The sequence below is a fragment of the Echeneis naucrates genome, chromosome 24 (assembly GCF_900963305.1).
Source record: "Echeneis naucrates chromosome 24, fEcheNa1.1, whole genome shotgun sequence".
Lineage (NCBI taxonomy): Eukaryota > Metazoa > Chordata > Actinopteri > Carangiformes > Echeneidae > Echeneis > Echeneis naucrates.
The window spans coordinates 7,795,787-7,813,639 of record NC_042534.1 but is presented as its reverse complement, the minus strand read 5'-3'; the positions used below and the strand labels follow the sequence as shown (position 1 = coordinate 7,813,639).

At 39.8% G+C, this 17,853-nt stretch overlaps 4 protein-coding genes across 5 annotated transcripts; 2 read left to right on the top strand and 2 right to left on the bottom strand.

Moving 5' to 3' along the window:
* Positions 1-79: 79 nt before the first annotated feature.
* LOC115038028 (NADH dehydrogenase [ubiquinone] 1 alpha subcomplex subunit 12-like) lies at positions 80-1,321 on the bottom strand. The gene is made up of 4 exons (XM_029496842.1): positions 1,193-1,321; positions 686-771; positions 473-560; positions 80-368 (listed from the first exon to the last, which is right to left on the bottom strand). The coding sequence occupies exons 1-4, from the start codon at positions 1,279-1,281 to the stop codon at positions 188-190; spliced, it is 444 nt and encodes a 147-aa protein (XP_029352702.1). The 5' UTR covers positions 1,282-1,321; the 3' UTR covers positions 80-187.
* Positions 1,322-2,332: 1,011 nt separating this feature from the next.
* On the top strand, positions 2,333-6,841 carry riox1 (ribosomal oxygenase 1). 2 transcript variants are annotated; one of them, XM_029496785.1, is made up of 15 exons: positions 2,333-2,430; positions 2,554-2,694; positions 2,883-3,034; positions 3,289-3,388; positions 3,764-3,877; positions 4,283-4,389; positions 4,472-4,579; positions 4,925-4,959; positions 5,069-5,247; positions 5,373-5,477; positions 5,572-5,713; positions 5,892-6,012; positions 6,175-6,274; positions 6,368-6,454; positions 6,700-6,841. In XM_029496785.1, the coding sequence occupies exons 1-15, from the start codon at positions 2,344-2,346 to the stop codon at positions 6,757-6,759; spliced, it is 1,638 nt and encodes a 545-aa protein (XP_029352645.1). In that variant the 5' UTR covers positions 2,333-2,343; the 3' UTR covers positions 6,760-6,841. The 2 variants fall into 2 exon arrangements, with proteins under 2 accessions (XP_029352645.1, XP_029352646.1); XM_029496786.1 differs by having other exon boundaries at positions 2,554-2,700.
* A 108-nt stretch (positions 6,842-6,949) lies between these two features.
* ndufb1 (NADH:ubiquinone oxidoreductase subunit B1) lies at positions 6,950-8,733 on the bottom strand. Its single transcript, XM_029496811.1, has 3 exons — positions 8,656-8,733; positions 7,548-7,692; positions 6,950-7,127 (listed from the first exon to the last, which is right to left on the bottom strand). The coding sequence occupies exons 2-3, from the start codon at positions 7,685-7,687 to the stop codon at positions 7,091-7,093; spliced, it is 177 nt and encodes a 58-aa protein (XP_029352671.1). The 5' UTR covers positions 7,688-7,692; positions 8,656-8,733; the 3' UTR covers positions 6,950-7,090.
* Positions 8,734-8,963: 230 nt separating this feature from the next.
* Positions 8,964-17,356, top strand: cpsf2 (cleavage and polyadenylation specific factor 2). The gene is made up of 15 exons (XM_029496283.1): positions 8,964-9,100; positions 9,470-9,636; positions 10,369-10,528; positions 10,630-10,735; positions 10,824-10,953; positions 11,038-11,153; positions 11,556-11,743; positions 11,940-12,230; positions 12,408-12,508; positions 12,699-12,902; positions 12,984-13,136; positions 13,404-13,626; positions 13,745-14,059; positions 15,109-15,243; positions 16,384-17,356. Exons 2-15 carry the CDS (start codon positions 9,488-9,490, stop codon positions 16,474-16,476), a joined length of 2,364 nt encoding a protein of 787 aa, XP_029352143.1. The 5' UTR covers positions 8,964-9,100; positions 9,470-9,487; the 3' UTR covers positions 16,477-17,356.
* Positions 17,357-17,853: the final 497 nt, after the last annotated feature.

The following is a 17,853-nucleotide window of genomic DNA, read 5'->3' as shown; positions in this document are numbered from 1 at the left end:
TTGATCAGAGATCGAGCAGAAACAAATCAATCTTCTGCATATGTGAGAAACAGCTTTGTAAAAACAGCCACCTCCGTCGTAAACATATGTGTGGAGATTTTATTAGGACTTTTTGGGAAAAGCATAATTTATTAACATTTATTAACATTTATTGACATGGTCACATGGTCATTAATCCGGTCAGAGTTTACTGAGCTCCGGCTTTGGGTGGAACCCACTCGTGGATCTTCTTGCAGGTGGTGGAGTAGGGCACATACTGCTGGGGGCTGCCGCTCACATTGAACTGGTGAACTTCAGCCAGGAACTTCTTGGGCTCCGGCGGGTGTGTGGTGGGGGGGTCATCCGTCATACAGTGCAGCCAGCGATGCCTAAAAAAAGAAATATATATAAATACCAAAAAGCAAGTTCAAACTATTGTTTTTCTTTAATTTATTGGGTGTATTTTTTTTATATAGCAAACGACAGGTCACACCATTCAGCAGGCACCATGCTGCCATCCACGTCCCACAGCGTTTTCTTTCCGTTCATCTCTGTGGTGTAGATCACCCAGCGGTGACGTCCTGAGACAAAACACAAGCATTTCATTTATGAACTGCACTTCGCAGTTATAAAACAGCTCCCACTTCCAGATAAATAATCACTTTAAAAAAAAATCCGATTATTGGTGTAAAAACAAACAACTCACCAAAGAAGTAGTGTTTCTTGTCTTCGTAGTATTTGTTCCCATACTTATCCACACCGATCAGAGTCCCTGTCTTCACGTCATTCACCCTGAAATCAGAATGAGAGACGTTACCGGATTTGTTTATTTACAGTTTAAGTTTGTCTCACTCCCGGTGAGTTTTGTGCCACTGACGGCTTCTTTGTTTGTCTTTATCCTAAACGCGTTAAATTTATATATATATATATATATATATATGTGTGTGTGTGTGTGTGTGTGTGTGTAAAAAAACACCATTTTAATTCTCGGAATTTAGATTTTGAATGGAGTTTGGTGAACCGCGACTCTAAACCAAGGAAGGTGAATAAATATAAAGTTTATTTATCAAATAGAGATCTGAAGAGTGTTTGTAGCTGGATTACATCAACATGCTAAGTTAGCTCTCTCTCTCTCTTCATGTCGATTTTTAAACATTTAAACATTTTTTTATGTTTCGGCACATAACAAACAAACATATTTTATTGAACTGACCGGAATAACTGCAGGAGGAAACCTCGGACTCCGCCGTGACCTCCCAGCTGTCCCAAAGCCCTTCGAGCGATGTTGACATACTCCGCCATTTTGAGACGGAAGGCTAACGGAGACGGACGACGCCGGGTCCTAAAGCGGTCCGGGCGGAAAACATACAACGCTTTGTTTCCGTTTCTACATATTTATTCCGCAGTTGTGACACAAATAACCTAAGTTATAAATGTGTTAAATATTACAAAGACGGCGGCGAATATCGCTCCTGCTCTTTATAATAATAATAACAGTCAAAATTAGAATCATAACAAATTAGAAAAATCCATAATAATCAATCAAAAAAAAAAAAAAAAAAAAAAAATCTACACCAGAAGTCCAAACTAGTTTATAATATGTTATGATATAAAAAAAAATCCCACACACGTACTAATGTTAGAAATGAAATTAAATTCAACTAATATTGTATTTTACTTTTAATAATCAATTTTATTATTTGATTTGATTAGATTTTTTATTACGCAGGTCTTAATCACATCTATATATATCACACACATACACATATAAATGTAAACTAGACAAGCATTCAACACAATATTTGGCTCTTAGAATTTATTAAGCTTTAATGTAACTTTTATCTCTCTGTGAGCATCATAGGATACCAATATTCATCATTAATTGTGCACAGCGCAACCGAAGCAAATACTCAAATACATCTGGTTAAGCCAATGGACTTCTTTATGACTGAGTCATTAACATACTCAATTTGTCAATAAATAACCTTATTTACCTTACCTTGTAGGTTTCTGCTTCCATGATTATCCACCAGGTGACAGCAGAGAACCGGCATCCAACCAAGTGTCTGTTACCAGGTAAGACCTTTAACTTGAACGCATTCACGGGGATAGGGTGAGGGAAATTCAGAGAGCGGGATTAAAATTCTTAGCAAACACCAGATTGTTTAACAGAATTTAGTAGGTGTTAGAACACCCTTTTTCCATTTTTGAATAAGTTACTGTAAACAGGATCCCGTTCTACATACTCCGGCACGGTAGGTGGCGGTACGCACCTATAAATTAGTATAGCAATCGGCCGATAAATGCGAAGAAGAAGAAAAGGCATTACCCATCGGCGCAGTGTGATGACGTAGACACTGGAAAATGGAGAGAAAACACATGTCAGCTTTTGCTTTGTACCAAACGTTTTCATCAGAGGGCCCCCCTTCAGCTAAGAAGCCTTCGCTGCAGGTAGACAGTATTAAAATAATAATAATAATAATGTATGTCCTGTATGTTGTTCTCTGCGCTCACAGCTGCAGTAGCAGCACTACTGAAACTACCTGAATGTCTGCATCATGTATGGGTCTCTAGGTGGTTTCTAAGAAGAAGAAGAAAAAGGAGAATGGAGTTGCAGTCAGTAAGATCAGCACATTCAAAGCTCAAGTGAGGCCTGAAAAGAAGAAAAGAAAGAAGTCTTCACAAAGACAGGAGAGTCTGAAGGGAACTGCTGAGGTCAGTGTGTCTGTTGCAGGCAAGCAAAGATAGATGTCATTTTGATGATCACACATCCATTTAAGGTGTGAGTCATATAACTGAATGTCAATATTTTATGTCCCTGTAACTGATTCCAGTATGACTGGTCTGAATTTGACAAAAATTAAAGGTGCAGTTTAATCCTCATTCAGTCTTTGGGTTTCCAGGAGCAGCAGCAGCAGGAGGATGAGGAGTGTGGAGATGGTGAGGCCCTAGATGCTTTGCTGGCCGATCTGGCGAAGGTCAACAACAGTAGGGAGAGAGCGAGCAAACTGTTCCAGTGGCTCATCAACCCCATCCCCATCAAAGCCTTCTTCAGGTACATATGGGTCAGCTGCTGGTGTCTCTCTGCCTGTATGATCATGTAGAAGTGAAACCCAGATCAGACCAGACCCAGACCATCTTATTTGTTTTGAAATTGGAAGAGTTTCTGATTTCCATCCTCCAATTTTTATGACTCATTAAAAATCTCCCATATGTAGAGATAGGTGAATTCTTGTGCCTAACTTTTAAATTCAAAACCCTGTTAAAGTTTTCATTGTTTAGTTTCATTCATTTTTTTTCCTTCATAAGAGAAACATGGGAAAAGAAGCCGATTCTGGTTCAACGGAGGAATCCGGATTTTTACAAGGGACTGTTTTCAACAGCAGAGTTTGATCGTGTATTAAGAGAGGTAAGGATATGAAATCTGTTATCTATATACACTATACTGTAGGACTTGTAGTTTGAAAGATTATATTTAATGTGAATAGTTTTTCTTTTTTATATATATATAAAAAAATGAATTAAAAAAAAGGAATCTATCTAAGGCAGAAATCAGACTTGTGTAAGCACTTGAAAAGTCAAACAAAGCCCAGTAACTGTATATCTTTTCGTCTTTTTTTTTGGGGGGGGTATTTTATCAGCTCATGCTTCTGTTTGGTGTGCTACCTGGTCTCTTCAGAGATTTAACTACAATACTATGTGCTAAATTTAAAGAAAAATGTATAGAAAACTAAGAAAGAAATAATTCATACTAAACTACTTGATTGCTCGGTTTGATTTTCAGGAAGATGTCCAGTACGGAGTGAACCTGGATGTCACAAGCTACACTAATGGCAAGAGGGAGACGCACAATCCTCCAGGGAGAGCTCTACCATTCACTGTTTGGGACTTCTATGAGGTAAAGAGCAGAAAGTAATGGATGCAGTTGATTTGTGAATGCACACCATGTGATTATTTGTCATCCAAATTACATTAATTATGTGTTCTTATGGTTCTGATTACTTTTCTAATAGCTGAGTCCTTTTGCAGAAAAATTATCTACACCAACTTTATGTGGGTGTGGGGTTGTGTAGAAAGGGAGCTGGTGGGCATTAAAGTTTCATCTAGCTTTCAAAATTTCCAGGGGCACCATAATTTAAAAGCAGTTAGATGCATAATTACCTACTAAGGGATATATTGCGTTTAATATTTGCAGTCCTAAAACTTTGAAGTCATTTTGTACATTAACCATAGCAGTGCTTCGTTTGCAGTGTTCCCACTGCAGATCAGTAACTATGGTATTTGTTGTATCTCCGTTCTGCAGAGGGGCTGCTCCCTCCGAATGCTCAACCCCCAGGCTTTCTCCTCCACCGTGTGGAATGTGCTGTCCATCCTTCAAGAGCAGTTTGGCAGCATGGCAGGAGCGAATGTGTGAGTGTTTGACAGTAAAACATTAAGGTAAGCTATTTCACTTTTTTGGTGTCAGTGTTGAACGGGTGTTTTTCTTCACTAGATACCTGACACCTCCTGGGACACAAGGCTTTGCTCCACATTATGACGACATTGAAGCCTTTGTGGTTCAGCTGGAAGGGAAGAAACACTGGAGAGTGTACAACCCAAGGTCAGATTCATCAACCTCTTAAAAGTACAGCACCAAGTTAAATTCACACTGTCAAATTTCATGTAGCTATGCATCAAAAAGATAAGGTGGATGTATTTTGTTCACACAATGTGATACTTAAGAAGCAGGGCCATGAGAGTTGGCTTGGAAACATCCCTAGGAGATCCATAATGAAACGCATCACATGTACCATTGTCGTTTCTATTCAACAAATATAAAATATAGTAGCCTTGATACAAAAATAATTGAAGATATCAAGTTAGTCCACTTTGTTTTTGACTGTCTAATTCTACTAAACAATCTCTGAGACACAGATATTAAAAAACACATTGAAACTTTTTTTAGGACAGAGGATGAAGTCTTGCCTGTACTTTCAAGTCGTGAGTGGCAATTTAGCTTGATTTCAAACATGCACACATATCACCTTTGCTCATTCATTTGTAATTCTTCAGGATGTGTTACAGTTTTCATTTTGGGTTTTCTCTCCAGCAAACTTTGATCAGGCAGATATCGGAAAGCCAATCCTGGAGGTCGTGCTGGAAGCTGGAGATCTCCTCTACTTTCCCAGGGGGTTCATCCACCAAGGTGATTGCCTGCCAGACGCTCACTCCCTGCACATAACCATCTCATCTTACCAGAAGAACAGCTGGGGAGACCTGCTGGAGAAGGTAATGCTCTCTGCACTTTCCTTTTACATTAGCTTACAAAAGTGGTTTTGGTATAACTCCCACTTTGTTGCTGTTAAATCTATTATAAATACCAAAAACCTTACACATTTCAACTGTCTTTATAGGTGGTTCCAGCAGCATTGGAAATAGCAATGGAGGAGGACGTGGAGTTCAGACAGGGCTTACCTCTTGACTACCTGACGTTCATGGGAATACAGAACTCTGACAAGGTACAGAATCAGATATTGTTTAAACAACTAGTTAATTCGCCACACTTCCGTCTTTTAACCCTTTATCGACTCAAGACAAGTTCTTCTTGTGCAGGACGACACACGCAGGTCAAAGTTCCTCTCACGAATTGAGACGCTTATGAAGAAACTTGTGGATTACGCCCCAGTAGATGCTGCTGTGGATCAGAAAGCAAAAGACTTCCTCCATGACTGTCTGCCTCCTGTGCTGACTCCAGGTGATGTGGTGGACATGTCAGTCCACAATCACCGCACTTTTGATTAATTGAGTTCACAAACCCCATGGAAGAGTAGAAAATTGTGGTTTCCTGGATCCCCATTTCAACTTTTGCAGATTGTGTATGAATAATGAATACATTATGCTTCTAGCTGACATATTCATTGCATCCTCTACAGAGGAATTGGCCAGTAGCGTTAAAGGTGCCCCTGTGCGGTGGGAACGTGGGCGAGTTATGGATGTGGGTGGATGCATCACTCCCCAGACCCAAGTGAGACTCCTCCGTGCTGGATGTGCCAGGTAATTGAAGTTTTGAATAGATTTTGCAGCATATTCACAGCAGGCATAATCAAAATGGAATGTTTCAAAATGCAGACCGCGGTGTCTTTCTTGTCAAAATCAACTGCTTCAATGATCCATTACTGCAGGAAGATGCAATTGATTTAGTATTTCTATTGCCAGGTTATGCAGTGATGGAGAAGGCGTACATCTTTATTACACCACAGACAACTCCAGAGTGTACCACAAAGAGGAGCTCAAGAGTTTCGAAATAAATCCAGAAGTAGGGATCAGAGCAATGCAAAAATAATATCTCGTACATCATGTCCTATTGACATTGTTGTTGCCTAATAATCTTTTTTTTTTTTCCTTTCAGCACACAGAAGCTGTTGAGTTTCTGATCCATTCTTATCCAACATTTGTAACAGTTGGAAGCTTCCCATGTGATTCTGCAGGAGATAAGGTATGGTGTTCTATGTAAACATGATCTTTGTTGCGCTATAATTCAACTCTATGTTCAGGCTTCATTTTCTCTTAATGGTGACATGGGGCAAGGTGTTGCATTTGGTAGCTTGTTCAGATGTTTTGGAGAAATGTCTGTCCCTCCATTTGTCCCGTGTGCAAGGACCTATTAAAACACACTCCCATTTTACATTCATATTGATTTTGAATATTTTATTTTGTTATTTGTTTTCCTGTGTTACCCAGGTTGTGTTGGCCGAGCTGCTATTCGAGAGGGGTATTATTCACACTGCCGAACTTTTGTAAATGGCCTCAGATTCATTCAGTGTTGCTGACTGCATCAGTGCATTTGAATAGCCTTTGTACTAACTACAATCTTTGATTAAAAAAGAAAAAAAAAAAAAGTTGTTCCAAGTCATTTTCATTGGTTGTCCTGAATTATCCATTCTGCATGTGTTCTGCATAAAATAACTCAGTTTTGACAAAAAGATGAGTTTGATGAGAAAGGGCATGTTTATTATTGGTTGATACAACTCAAAAGCAGAGGAATAGAATTCATCTTAAATAATTTCATTTGAGGGCCACCCAACAGTCATTCACACCACAGGTAATAGGACATGTTTCAGGTAGGAGTCTTCTACTTCCAGGTCACCTCCTCTCCGGGCTTCAGCTCCCTACAAAGAAATTACAAAGTTGCATATGAGCATTGTACGTGAAACAGAGGTGGCTTTAGATTACCTTTTCAGTCAGTCCGCCCAAGAATAAATATTCACAATCAAACTTCAAACTAAATGTAGGAACCATATCTAAATTTAATTTGTTAAGCAGTTCTTTTAAAATGCTTACTATCACAACACTACAGGCTGTTATCACCTTTTTGTGATTGTCAAATGTTTTCTGGACTCATATACTAAGTAACTGCTATCACTGTCGCATCTGTAACCTCTATAGGCTTTTTAATCAAATATTTGCTGGGTTGAAGAAAACTATAAACAGAATGCATAATAATAGGTCCATTGAATAAATGGCACTAGCAACTTAATTTACCAACTTGAATTGTTCTTACATGGATGTAGATATTTGCTTTTTCTCACCTGCTGTACAAAACACTTTTGTTCCTGAAAGCCGTCAACTTCTGGTCCTGTTGTTTGTCAAGGTACCATCCAATCACAAATCCCATGGGCACCAAAATGTTCACCCAGTGCTCACGTGCAAGTGCTACAAAGTTAACCATGGTTTCTACAGAAACAACCACAAGACACATTGCAACACTAATTTTACTGCCATATCCTATTACAATTATCACTGTGCAGAGTGAATCAAGCAGTCACTGATTCATTACCCACACATTTAAAACTAATGGATTCATGACAGCTTTATGTGGTTACATGAAATCAATAGATTAATTGGCGTTTCCTTGAACTCTGGGTCTGATTATCGCACTCTCTTTCAACTGAAAGAAATCTAATGGTAAAAAAAGCTGAATACATTCAAGTATCCATCTGACTTGAGCAAAGAATAGCCTACAGTAAAATGACATTTGCTGATAAATCTACGTCGTTCTGGGTGAACTGCTAAATTCATATACTTAGTAACACTGAGAATGAGTGCATTCATGAACGTTGTATTGGACTGTTTTCATCTGAAGTGGACTGAGCGGATGACAGTGAAATACAAAGCAATGGTTTGTATATCCAGCTGCACCTTGGCAGATAAAGCACAAGCTTACATGGCACTATATGGCGAATTAGCATACATGAGTGCTTTTTATTTGGATTTTTGAAGTACTTCTATCTGATATGTAAATAGTTTTTCCTTGAATAGTATTTGACAGCAGCACCTTTTCTTGTAGCAGTGTTTTTATACTGAGGTGTAGTTGGTTTTGATTAAATAAACACCTATCTCAACTTAAAAACTAATTTGTGGTAACTGATGTATAATCGTTTGCAATGCGCTAAAGAGTGTTTATGGTCTTGAGAATATGGCCAGATTGCACACATTTTAAATACAAGTCGCACTATGGTTACCAGCGCCTGGCTAGCTAAACAGCTAGCTATGTAGCATCTGCAATGCATGTCAGGTTTTCACTGAGAACGATCTCTCAGTTAAAATGGTTACTTCACGTTTAGCACAGTAAACATAATACATCTTAAATGCTAAACAAACAAAGACAAAGGACTGTGGGGTAAAATGAAAAAGTACCTTCTCTTCACACCCGGCTGCGGCCTTCAGCTCTTCCCTCACTAGGCAGAGGACATTGGACTCGTCCACTTAGTCACCTAAGCAGCGGTAACTGAACTAAGAAAAACATTATATATATCAATATTTACGCCAAAAAGCAGATTATTTAAGCAACAGAATGTGTTTATATGAATTTTAAATATTATTCATGCCAGCATATTCAAATGCAGTGTGATAAATAATCACCATTGGGTTTTTTGACAGGAAATCGTGATTATCGTAACCCCTACACTTGGTAAGCTCCTTTGCCCTTTCACCCATGATGCAGCGGCAAATATGTCCGCCAGCTAGTGAAGTGTGTTCGATGATGGTAGCTAAAATGTCGTAAAGTTGGGATTGTAAAGATTCCACATAATTTTTTTGTGCATCAGAACTCGAGAAGATTTTTATTTTCTCACATTTAATGGTGTGTAGCACGTTAATTTGTCCGTTTTGTCTCCATTTATCGATATCCCGGGTGCTAAAATGTCGCTAGCGTGCTAAGTGGGCATCGTTATTGATTGTGTGAGGTAGCTGTGGCTAGCAACCAAACCGTGTTTACTTTAGTTCACTTACTGTCTCAAAATGCCATAACCGCATCTCACAGGCAGCCTGTGCAACTTTATGCTGTTGTGTAGTTTAGTTTATTAACAGGACCACACTATGTGTTCGTTTCTTCGTTGATTTAATTGATTCTACTGGGAAAGTGTGATTATTGTTAGTATTATAGGCTATTATGTCCTTATTTTGCATTTCTCTCGACCAAAGAGAAACTGTAACTTCATTGTACTTTTAGCCTGACAGCTGAAGAACAATGACGTCCATTATCAAGCTGACAGCCGTGTCGGGGGTCCAGGAGGAGTCGGCCCTCTGCTACCTGCTGCAGGTGGATGAATTTCGCTTCCTCCTTGACTGTGGCTGGGATGAGAACTTCTCCGTGGACATCATTGATGCTATGAAACGGTAATGGTCATACCCGGTCATCTTGTAGATTCAAATGCATGATGTTCATTTGGTCGTAGCTGGTGATCACGAGGACACCCTTTAAAGAACTTGGGATGGTATACTACCTTTGAATGACGGGATTTTCTGAGGAATTCCGTCTCATTGAAGGCTCATAATCACCTCTATAGGTGGTTCTGACCATTGTGGGCTAAAGCCACTGATAACGTAATTTTTCTGCTTTAATATTCTTCAAAAGATGAGGTACCAGGCCATGTACAACTTTATAAAATTGATAGGCAACTTAAAAAAAGATGTAACCAGCAAAATTCAAGAGATTGTATGTAGTAGGGGCGTTGCAGTGGTGATAAGAAAGGGTTTCTTATCCAAAAGTAAATAGGATTCAATAGCTTGCAAAACTCAACGTATCACCTCCAGAGTGGCTGCCAAAGCATCCGAAAGCATGATGCCCTTTCCTTCCATCACTGCATGGCAGAAAATCTCTTGTGTTCTGCTGGTGGTAAAATTAGTCTCAAATCCTCCTACTTCTGGCAATGTTAACAAACCTTATACACCAAATCTTTCTCTTAATACTTCTCTAGCTTCTTTCATTTACTTTAGGCACTTATTTTATACATGTGATGATTTCTTTTTAATACCTTGTAGTGTGGTTTGTATCTTATTTGTAAAATACAATGTGGGGGGAAAACATCTGCCCAATGAATGTATATAAATTGCTATTTATTTGTTCAGGTATGTTCATCAGATCGATGCTGTGCTCCTCTCTCACCCTGACCCAATACACCTGGGAGCGCTACCATATGCTGTGGGGAAACTGGGTCTAAACTGTACTATCTATGCTACAATCCCTGTTTACAAAATGGGTCAGATGTTCATGTATGATCTATATCAGGTAAGAAAGGAAATGGAAGACAGTATTTGTTTGATTATTGATTACTGGAGCCCCATTATGTGCCTCCACTTTCTTTTTAAACTTTTTTCTTTTCAATTTAGTCCCGAAACAACAGTGAAGATTTCACTCTCTTCACTCTTGATGATGTGGACTGTGCTTTTGATAAAATCCAGCAGCTGAAATACTCTCAGATTGTCAACCTAAAAGGTGAGTTTAGTTGCAGATCGTCATAGGCTTTGAGATACCTAGAGTTAAGTATCACAGTTACCAAAGTGTCTTTCTTTGCACTTGACAGGCAAAGGACATGGTCTCTCCATCACACCACTACCAGCAGGTCACATGATAGGAGGAACCATTTGGAAAATTGTAAAGGATGGAGAGGAGGAGATTGTTTATGCTGTGGACTTCAATCACAAGAGAGAAATGTAAGACTGGCAAAACTAAAACATATAAACTGGACTTTTACTCGTAATTTAGGCTCTGAATTACTGTCCTCATTATTTTTCTAGCCACTTGAACGGGTGTTCGCTGGAGAGCATTAGTCGACCATCTTTACTTATTACAGACTCCTTCAATGCAACATATGTGCAGCCACGTCGTAAACAACGGGATGAGCAGCTCCTTAGTAAGTGATCTTCATAAGACAATAGTATAACTGTGCATTAGAGAATATTTATTGATTTCAATATAACAAAGACTTTGGCCAAACAAATTGAACTTTTAATCCTCACTTTTTCTTCCATATTAAAATTGAAACTCAGAGAAGCAACGTGTTAATTCTTAAAGTCTTCTCTTTCTGCTCTTCAAGACAGAAATGGTGTGTAGTCTGTGCAGAAAATAATTGGACACTGTGATGTTTTGCACCTCTGTTTGGCAAAAGTTAAACTATATGACAATTTTTCTTTTAGATGACCCCCTGTGTTCTTTGTTCTGTTTCTCTTGTGCTTTATTTCTGTTTTACTGTTCAATAAAATCATTTAATGGGTGAATAAAAGCAGATAAATTTTGTGTCCTTTTTCTCTCACAGCTAATGTAATGGAGACTCTGCGTGGTGATGGTAATGTCCTTATTGCAGTGGATACGGCTGGGCGTGTCTTGGAGCTGGCTCAGCTCCTAGATCAGATTTGGAGGACAAAGGATGCTGGTCTGGGAGTTTACCCACTAGCGCTTCTTAACAATGTCAGCTACAATGTGGTGGAGTTTTCCAAGTCCCAGGTATTATTCACTGATCATACTTTAGATCTAGTATTCCATACTTTTTAATTTAGTGATTTTTACAATTAGAATCTTTATTTGTCAAAAGCAATGAAATATAATATTGTCTTGGTTTCACTGGTGCAGGGACAGGCAGCAAATAATAGTAAAATATAAACACTTTTCAGAGGTCGTATAATCTACTGTTTGTGTGCAGGTGGAGTGGATGAGTGACAAGCTCATGAGGTGTTTTGAGGACAAGAGAAACAACCCATTCCAATTCCGTCACTTGACTCTCTGCCACAGTCTGGCAGACCTGGCCCGGGTGCCCAGCCCCAAAGTAGTGCTTTGCAGCCAGCCAGACCTAGAGTCTGGCTTTTCTCGAGAACTTTTCATTCAGTGGTGCCAAGACACCAAAAACTCCATAATCCTGACGTACCGCACTACACCTGGAACCTTGGCTCGCTACCTCATCGACAACCCCGGAGAAAAGATGCTCGATCTGGAGGTCAGAACATCAGTCACAATGCTGATTTACTATGACAGAGGTGGTTGAGCTTTGTCATGGAGCACTTGCCCCATGGAAGGCTCCTGTCTCTCACACTCAGATGTAGCTGAAGAAACAACAAAATGTGTCACTCTGTCATTGAAACCATATCCATCCTTTCACTATTTTCATGGACAGGTGCGGAAAAGAGTGAAACTTGAAGGCAAAGAGCTGGAGGAATACCTAGAAAAGGAGAAAGTAAAGAAAGAAGCAGCCAAGAAACTTGAACAAGCAAAAGAGTAGGTCCCTCCTTTATGTATGTCTTGGAGTGCAAAACACTAAATCAGCAAATTATGTGAAGTGCAAATGATCTAGTAGACAAATGTATGCAATGATGCTTGCAAGACTTCCATACTCAACATACTGCTGTCTGTTCTCAGATAACTGTATCTCATATTTACTCTATTTATTATTTATCTGATGCTGCAGGGTGGATGTAGACTCCAGTGATGAGAGTGATTTGGATGATGATCTGGATCAGCCAGCTACAGTAAAAAACAAACACCATGACTTGATGATGAAGGGCGAGGGGAGTCGCAAAGGCAGTTTCTTTAAACAGGCCAAGAAGTCTTATCCAATGTTTCCTGCGCATGAGGAAAGGATCAAGTGGGACGAGTATGGGGAAATCATCAGGTACTGCAGTGTTTCATATGAGATTAGTTACACTCAGCATATTTCTGGCATTATCTATAAAATACTGTAATATTCTTAAAGGCTGGAAGAGTTTCTGGTTCCTGAACTGCAAGCCACAGAGGAGGAGAAAAGTAAACTGGAGTCCGGGCTAACCAATGGTGATGAACCTATGGACCAAGATCTCTCTGTTGTTCCCACCAAATGCATCTCCAGTGTTGAGAATCTTGAAATTAGGTCAGTGATCATGTCAACCATAGCACTGTCACCCCACATAGTACAGCCCGTACAGTGCAGAACAGTATAGTGTTGTGGTTGTTGGGTGACCTCCAGGTGTGTGTAAATGTTTGAATGCCAAGCTAAATGATGCTGAAAAAGGTTAGGTGTTGTCAGCAAAGCTTCCTAGCTTTTAACTGTCAAGGCATCTCATCTGCACTAGTGTTAAGCAATGTTTGACAAATCAGTATTTCTAAAAGGCTTTACTGTGCCTTTGTTCTTTTACAGGGCGAGGATAATGTATATAGACTACGAAGGTCGCTCTGATGGAGACTCCATCAAGAAGATTATCAATCAGATGAAGCCCAGACAGCTTGTGATTGTTCATGGGCCACCAGAAGCCAGCCTGGACCTCGCTGAGTCCTGCAAAGCTTTTAGCAAGGACATCAAAGTCTACACACCCAAACTGCAGGAGACTGTAGACGCCACCAGTGAAACACACATCTACCAGGTCAGCTTCAGTAAAATTCTGAAGCTCTGCTTGTTGCCTCTTTTCAGTTACTGCACCAGAACATAAAGCCTTCCATGACAGGCCGTTTTCTGTATTCTCTTGTTTCCTTACAAAAAAGGTGCGGTTGAAAGACTCCTTGGTCAGCTCTCTGCAGTTCTGCAAAGCCAAAGATACAGAGCTAGCTTGGATTGATGGTGTGCTAGACATGCGTGTGGTGAAGGTGGACACAGGTGTGATGCTTGAGGAGGGTGTGAAGGAGGAGGGCGAGGATGGCGATCTGTCCATGGATATCACCCCTGATCTTGGCATTGATCACAGTGCCACAGCAGTGGCTGCACAGCGTGCAATTAAGAACCTATTTGGAGAGGATGAGAAGGAGTTTTCTGAAGAGAGTGATGTGATTCCCACACTAGAACCACTGCCTCCACACGAGGTAAGGAAATCCATGTAGACCCTACGTTGTCTAGCAAATTTGCTGCAATGATGGCTCATTATTGCTGAATATGAGTTTAGCGTTTGGGTATGTGTGTGAAAATTCAGTGTCAGCGTTTGTGGCTAATAAGCTTAAAAGTTTTCTCTGCAAACTAAAAAAAAAATATAGTTTGAATTACAATTGCATCTTCATCACCTCCCTAAAATAAAAATGTAAATATGCAAATGATCTATGAATCCTGTGCTGTGGAGGTTTCAGTATATTCCATTGTCTGACTAGGATTGTCTCTTATTCAGTTAAATGAAGTTCTTTACGTAAAATTGAGCACGAAGAATCTTTACCACAGGTGAAACTCCAACATCCATGTGGAGTTAGAAAAAGGGACTTTCTATATTGGTTTCTATTATCAGCAGAACACCAGAAACTATTGGTGGATAATTTTTTCCTGTGTTAACTGTGACAGGTTAATAGTGTTGTCACTGCTGAGTGTCGGGTTCATCAAAGAGATTAGAGGAAAGCTACAGAGGCTGCTGGACCTTTATTTGCCTTAGGATGGGAGTCTTTAGGTGAAAGGCTTGTCAAATCACCAAATGACCTAATTTCGAGATGAATCAGAGACAATAAGACCCAGCAGCTGCAGTGAATGAGAAATCTTTTGTCATGTCATGAGATATTTCTCAAACCTCGAAGACTGACACTTTAGTTCTAAAGCGTTATCCCGTAAAGAGCCAATTAACAGTGAAATTAACAGCTCAAGAACCAAAAGTTCACTGAGTTTAGAGAATGCTGCTGTAGTTACATAAGAACGAGATAAGGGGAACTTGGTACCACAATTACTACAGATAATGAAGATGTATGGAAAACAAATACATAACCAGCCTTATTCTTGTTGCTTGCACAACTGAGGAGAATTGTTGTATAAAATCCTATTAAATGTGTATTAAGAACTACCAGCTTACAATAAAATGTCAGGCTAAAAGTAATTTTTCATAGAAATGAGACACGGCTTCGAGAAACACTCTGACTGGTGCTGTCTCTTCTCCCCTCAGATTCCAGGGCATCAGTCGGTGTTCATCAACGAGCCTCGCCTGTCTGACTTTAAACAGGTCCTGCTGAGAGAAGGCATCCAGGCTGAGTTTGTGGGCGGAGTGCTGGTATGCAACAACATGGTCGCCGTCCGCAGGGTGAGTGTCCTTCCCCCCGGCTCTCTGAGCACGCTGTCCATCAGCCCCCTCACTAGGCAAGTCACCCCAACATCTCAACAGAGAAAGCAGCCAGCAGAAAAGACATTGGGAGCAGGCTTGTTTTCCCCAAAAACCACACAATCAAAATGTTGCGCTCCAGATTTTATTCCATATCAAATCATATTTATCAGCATGAATGAAGCCTGAATATAATCACATGTCCACACAAGTTAAAAAGCAACATAAGAGGCCTCTTGAGACCTTCTTTCTCCTCTGCTGCCTGTAGCCCTCAGATCAGACAATAATTTGCTTAAGGAGAAATAATGCATAGCTAAAACAAACTGAAACAGGATAAATATATATCGCCTTAGCTTCTGTTTACTTTGAGCCAGATTGCTTTGAAGAGGTATGACACATTCAGTGTCTTTCTTTGACTATTGTGCATCCCAAGCCAGCTGCACTTTTCAGAGTAGAGGACATAAGAAATGCAGCAGCAGCAGCAGCAGCAGGAGGCTGTATGTAATTTATGAGTGTCTTTTTTTGTGTTAACCACAAGTTTAATAATTTATTTATTTATTTGTTTTTGTTTTGTTTTTTTACTGGAAAGCTTCTGGCTATAATTAGCTAGAAATGTCAAGAACAAGTGATGAATTAAAGGTTTCTTTACTGACACACTATAAAATAAAATTCCAGTGCTCAACACAAAATGGAATTTTTTACCAAAATGAAACAAATACAGTCTAAATCGTATCAAAACTCAAAGGCAAATGGGAATGTCTCACCTCAGAAGACAACACGCAAAAAAGAATCACAGGCCGAACTTAACAACTCAAGTAAAAGGAAAAGTAGGAGTGAGCCAAGATACCAACAACAAAATGCATAATTGACGAGAACCTAAAATAGATGCAACCCAGAAAATGAAATCAAAGAGAACTGAGACTGTTAAAGGAGCGTTGTGTGTCTGTGTGTACTTGTGCTACTTAAATTGGAACTCATGATGGATTTGGATTCATTAGACGCTGCAAAAAGAAAAGAAAGGGGTCAGCAGTAGGTCTCAAATAAATACTTTCAAATGTTAAACTGTTGTGCATGTTCTGTGAGGAATCAGATGACCTTTGCACCTTTATGCTCTTTGTCCAGACGGAGGCCGGGCGCATTGGCCTGGAAGGCTGCCTGTGTGAGGACTACTATAAGATCCGGGAGCTGCTGTATCAGCAGTACGCTGTGGTATAGCAGCAGAGCTCACCGTGGCATTACAGAGACAATCCTTTTACAAGAACTTTACCCAGAGGACAAGAGTGTACTACACTTGGGCTACCTCTGCCCCATGGGCGGCTCCAACTGTTCTACTGCAAACCTTGTACATTTTCTTTTTTATAGAGTTCCCCTCCAGCGAACCGTTGTTGTTTTTTTTTTTTTCGTATCCCTAAAACTCCTCTCACTGTACAGTAACAATCTAAAGCGCTAGATGGACTACAGGATGCTCTCAACCCGCACCCCCTTCTCATATGTGATTAAAAATAGTTTTCATTTTCATATATGTGTTCAAGTTTGTGTCAGATGTCCATACCTCGGTCTGGGTATTGAAATTCAAAAGCCACAGTCATATTCAAATCCATTCATAAAGTAGTTTACATTCTGTCAACACTCCATCTACCATTTATCTACATCACCAGGGTCACAGGCAGCAAAAAGAATTACTGAAAATATTTGATTTAACTGAAGATAGGAAGCAACAAAGTACTAGTATTTAATTGAGGAGTCTTAACCGAGAACAACTGCTGAAATACCAATAAGACTTGTCAACTGATCATGTGTAAAATGGATGCAAGTCCTCTTTAAATGCAGATGTGCGTTGAACGGAAAATGAAAATTTTAATTTTGGCACCAAACACAATACATTATTTTCACAATACTACACAGACCTGCCTATATTAAATGTAATGTTTTGCATGTGCTTTCTGTTCCATCATCCCATAAGCTTTTCTGCTTACTAGGTCAACTGGTTAGTGCATTAACAGCAGATGGAGACATTTTTCAGCCCTATCTAACCAGCCTCTCAATACCCATATCCCATCTCCCCATTCAGCTGCACCATCTGTAATACAGGCGTGAGATGATGACGTCTCTGAAGTAATAACTGGGATTGCATGTATTTGATCCTTCTATGTGGTGAGATAGAATAACTGTACCTTTTTTATATATATATATATATATATATAAAAAAACAAAACAGTTTACCTCTCTGGCTGTTTGTGACAATAGAGAAAAAAAAAATATATAAATGGTTTAGCAGTGTGTTTAAATTTTTTAATTTTTCTGGCACACATGAATATACAGCCTCACCTCTACTGCTCCCCAGTGAGGTGTAACCAGAGTATTAGAAAGTCAGTTGATAAGGGGGAGTGTTGAGGATGGAAGGAGGGGGGCTGGGTGTCATCACCGGAGTGATGTGTCCGCTGCAGCCGTGGTGGCACATTGAATTGGTTGATTACGTTTGCAGTGTTGTGTGAATCCCGGGGGTAGATCCTTAACACAGGCAGCTGTGAAATGCCACTTTTATGGACGTACCAAAACAAACTGCCTCCCCCACAGGCATCTCCATCGCTC

Excerpts from the sequence above, each read along its gene's own strand:
- LOC115038028 (XM_029496842.1), bottom strand. The coding sequence starts at position 1,281 with ATGGCGGAGTATGTCAACATCGCTCGAAGGGCTTTGGGACAGCTGGGA. Across the intron at positions 561-685 it reads CAAGAAACACTACTTCTTTG|GACGTCACCGCTGGGTGATC; the intron begins GTGAGTTGTTTG and ends GTTTTGTCTCAG. Across the intron at positions 369-472 it reads AGCATGGTGCCTGCTGAATG|GCATCGCTGGCTGCACTGTA; the intron begins GTGTGACCTGTC and ends TTCTTTTTTTAG.
- riox1 (XM_029496786.1), top strand. The coding sequence starts at position 2,344 with ATGGAGAGAAAACACATGTCAGCTTTTGCTTTGTACCAAACGTTTTCA. Across the intron at positions 4,390-4,471 it reads AGCATGGCAGGAGCGAATGT|ATACCTGACACCTCCTGGGA; the intron begins GTGAGTGTTTGA and ends TTTCTTCACTAG. Across the intron at positions 5,248-5,372 it reads GGGGAGACCTGCTGGAGAAG|GTGGTTCCAGCAGCATTGGA; the intron begins GTAATGCTCTCT and ends CTGTCTTTATAG.
- ndufb1 (XM_029496811.1), bottom strand. The coding sequence starts at position 7,687 with ATGGTTAACTTTGTAGCACTTGCACGTGAGCACTGGGTGAACATTTTG. Across the intron at positions 7,128-7,547 it reads AAAAGTGTTTTGTACAGCAG|GGAGCTGAAGCCCGGAGAGG; the intron begins GTGAGAAAAAGC and ends ATTTCTTTGTAG.
- cpsf2 (XM_029496283.1), top strand. The coding sequence starts at position 9,488 with ATGACGTCCATTATCAAGCTGACAGCCGTGTCGGGGGTCCAGGAGGAG. Across the intron at positions 9,637-10,368 it reads ATCATTGATGCTATGAAACG|GTATGTTCATCAGATCGATG; the intron begins GTAATGGTCATA and ends TTATTTGTTCAG. Across the intron at positions 10,954-11,037 it reads TTCAATCACAAGAGAGAAAT|CCACTTGAACGGGTGTTCGC; the intron begins GTAAGACTGGCA and ends TTATTTTTCTAG.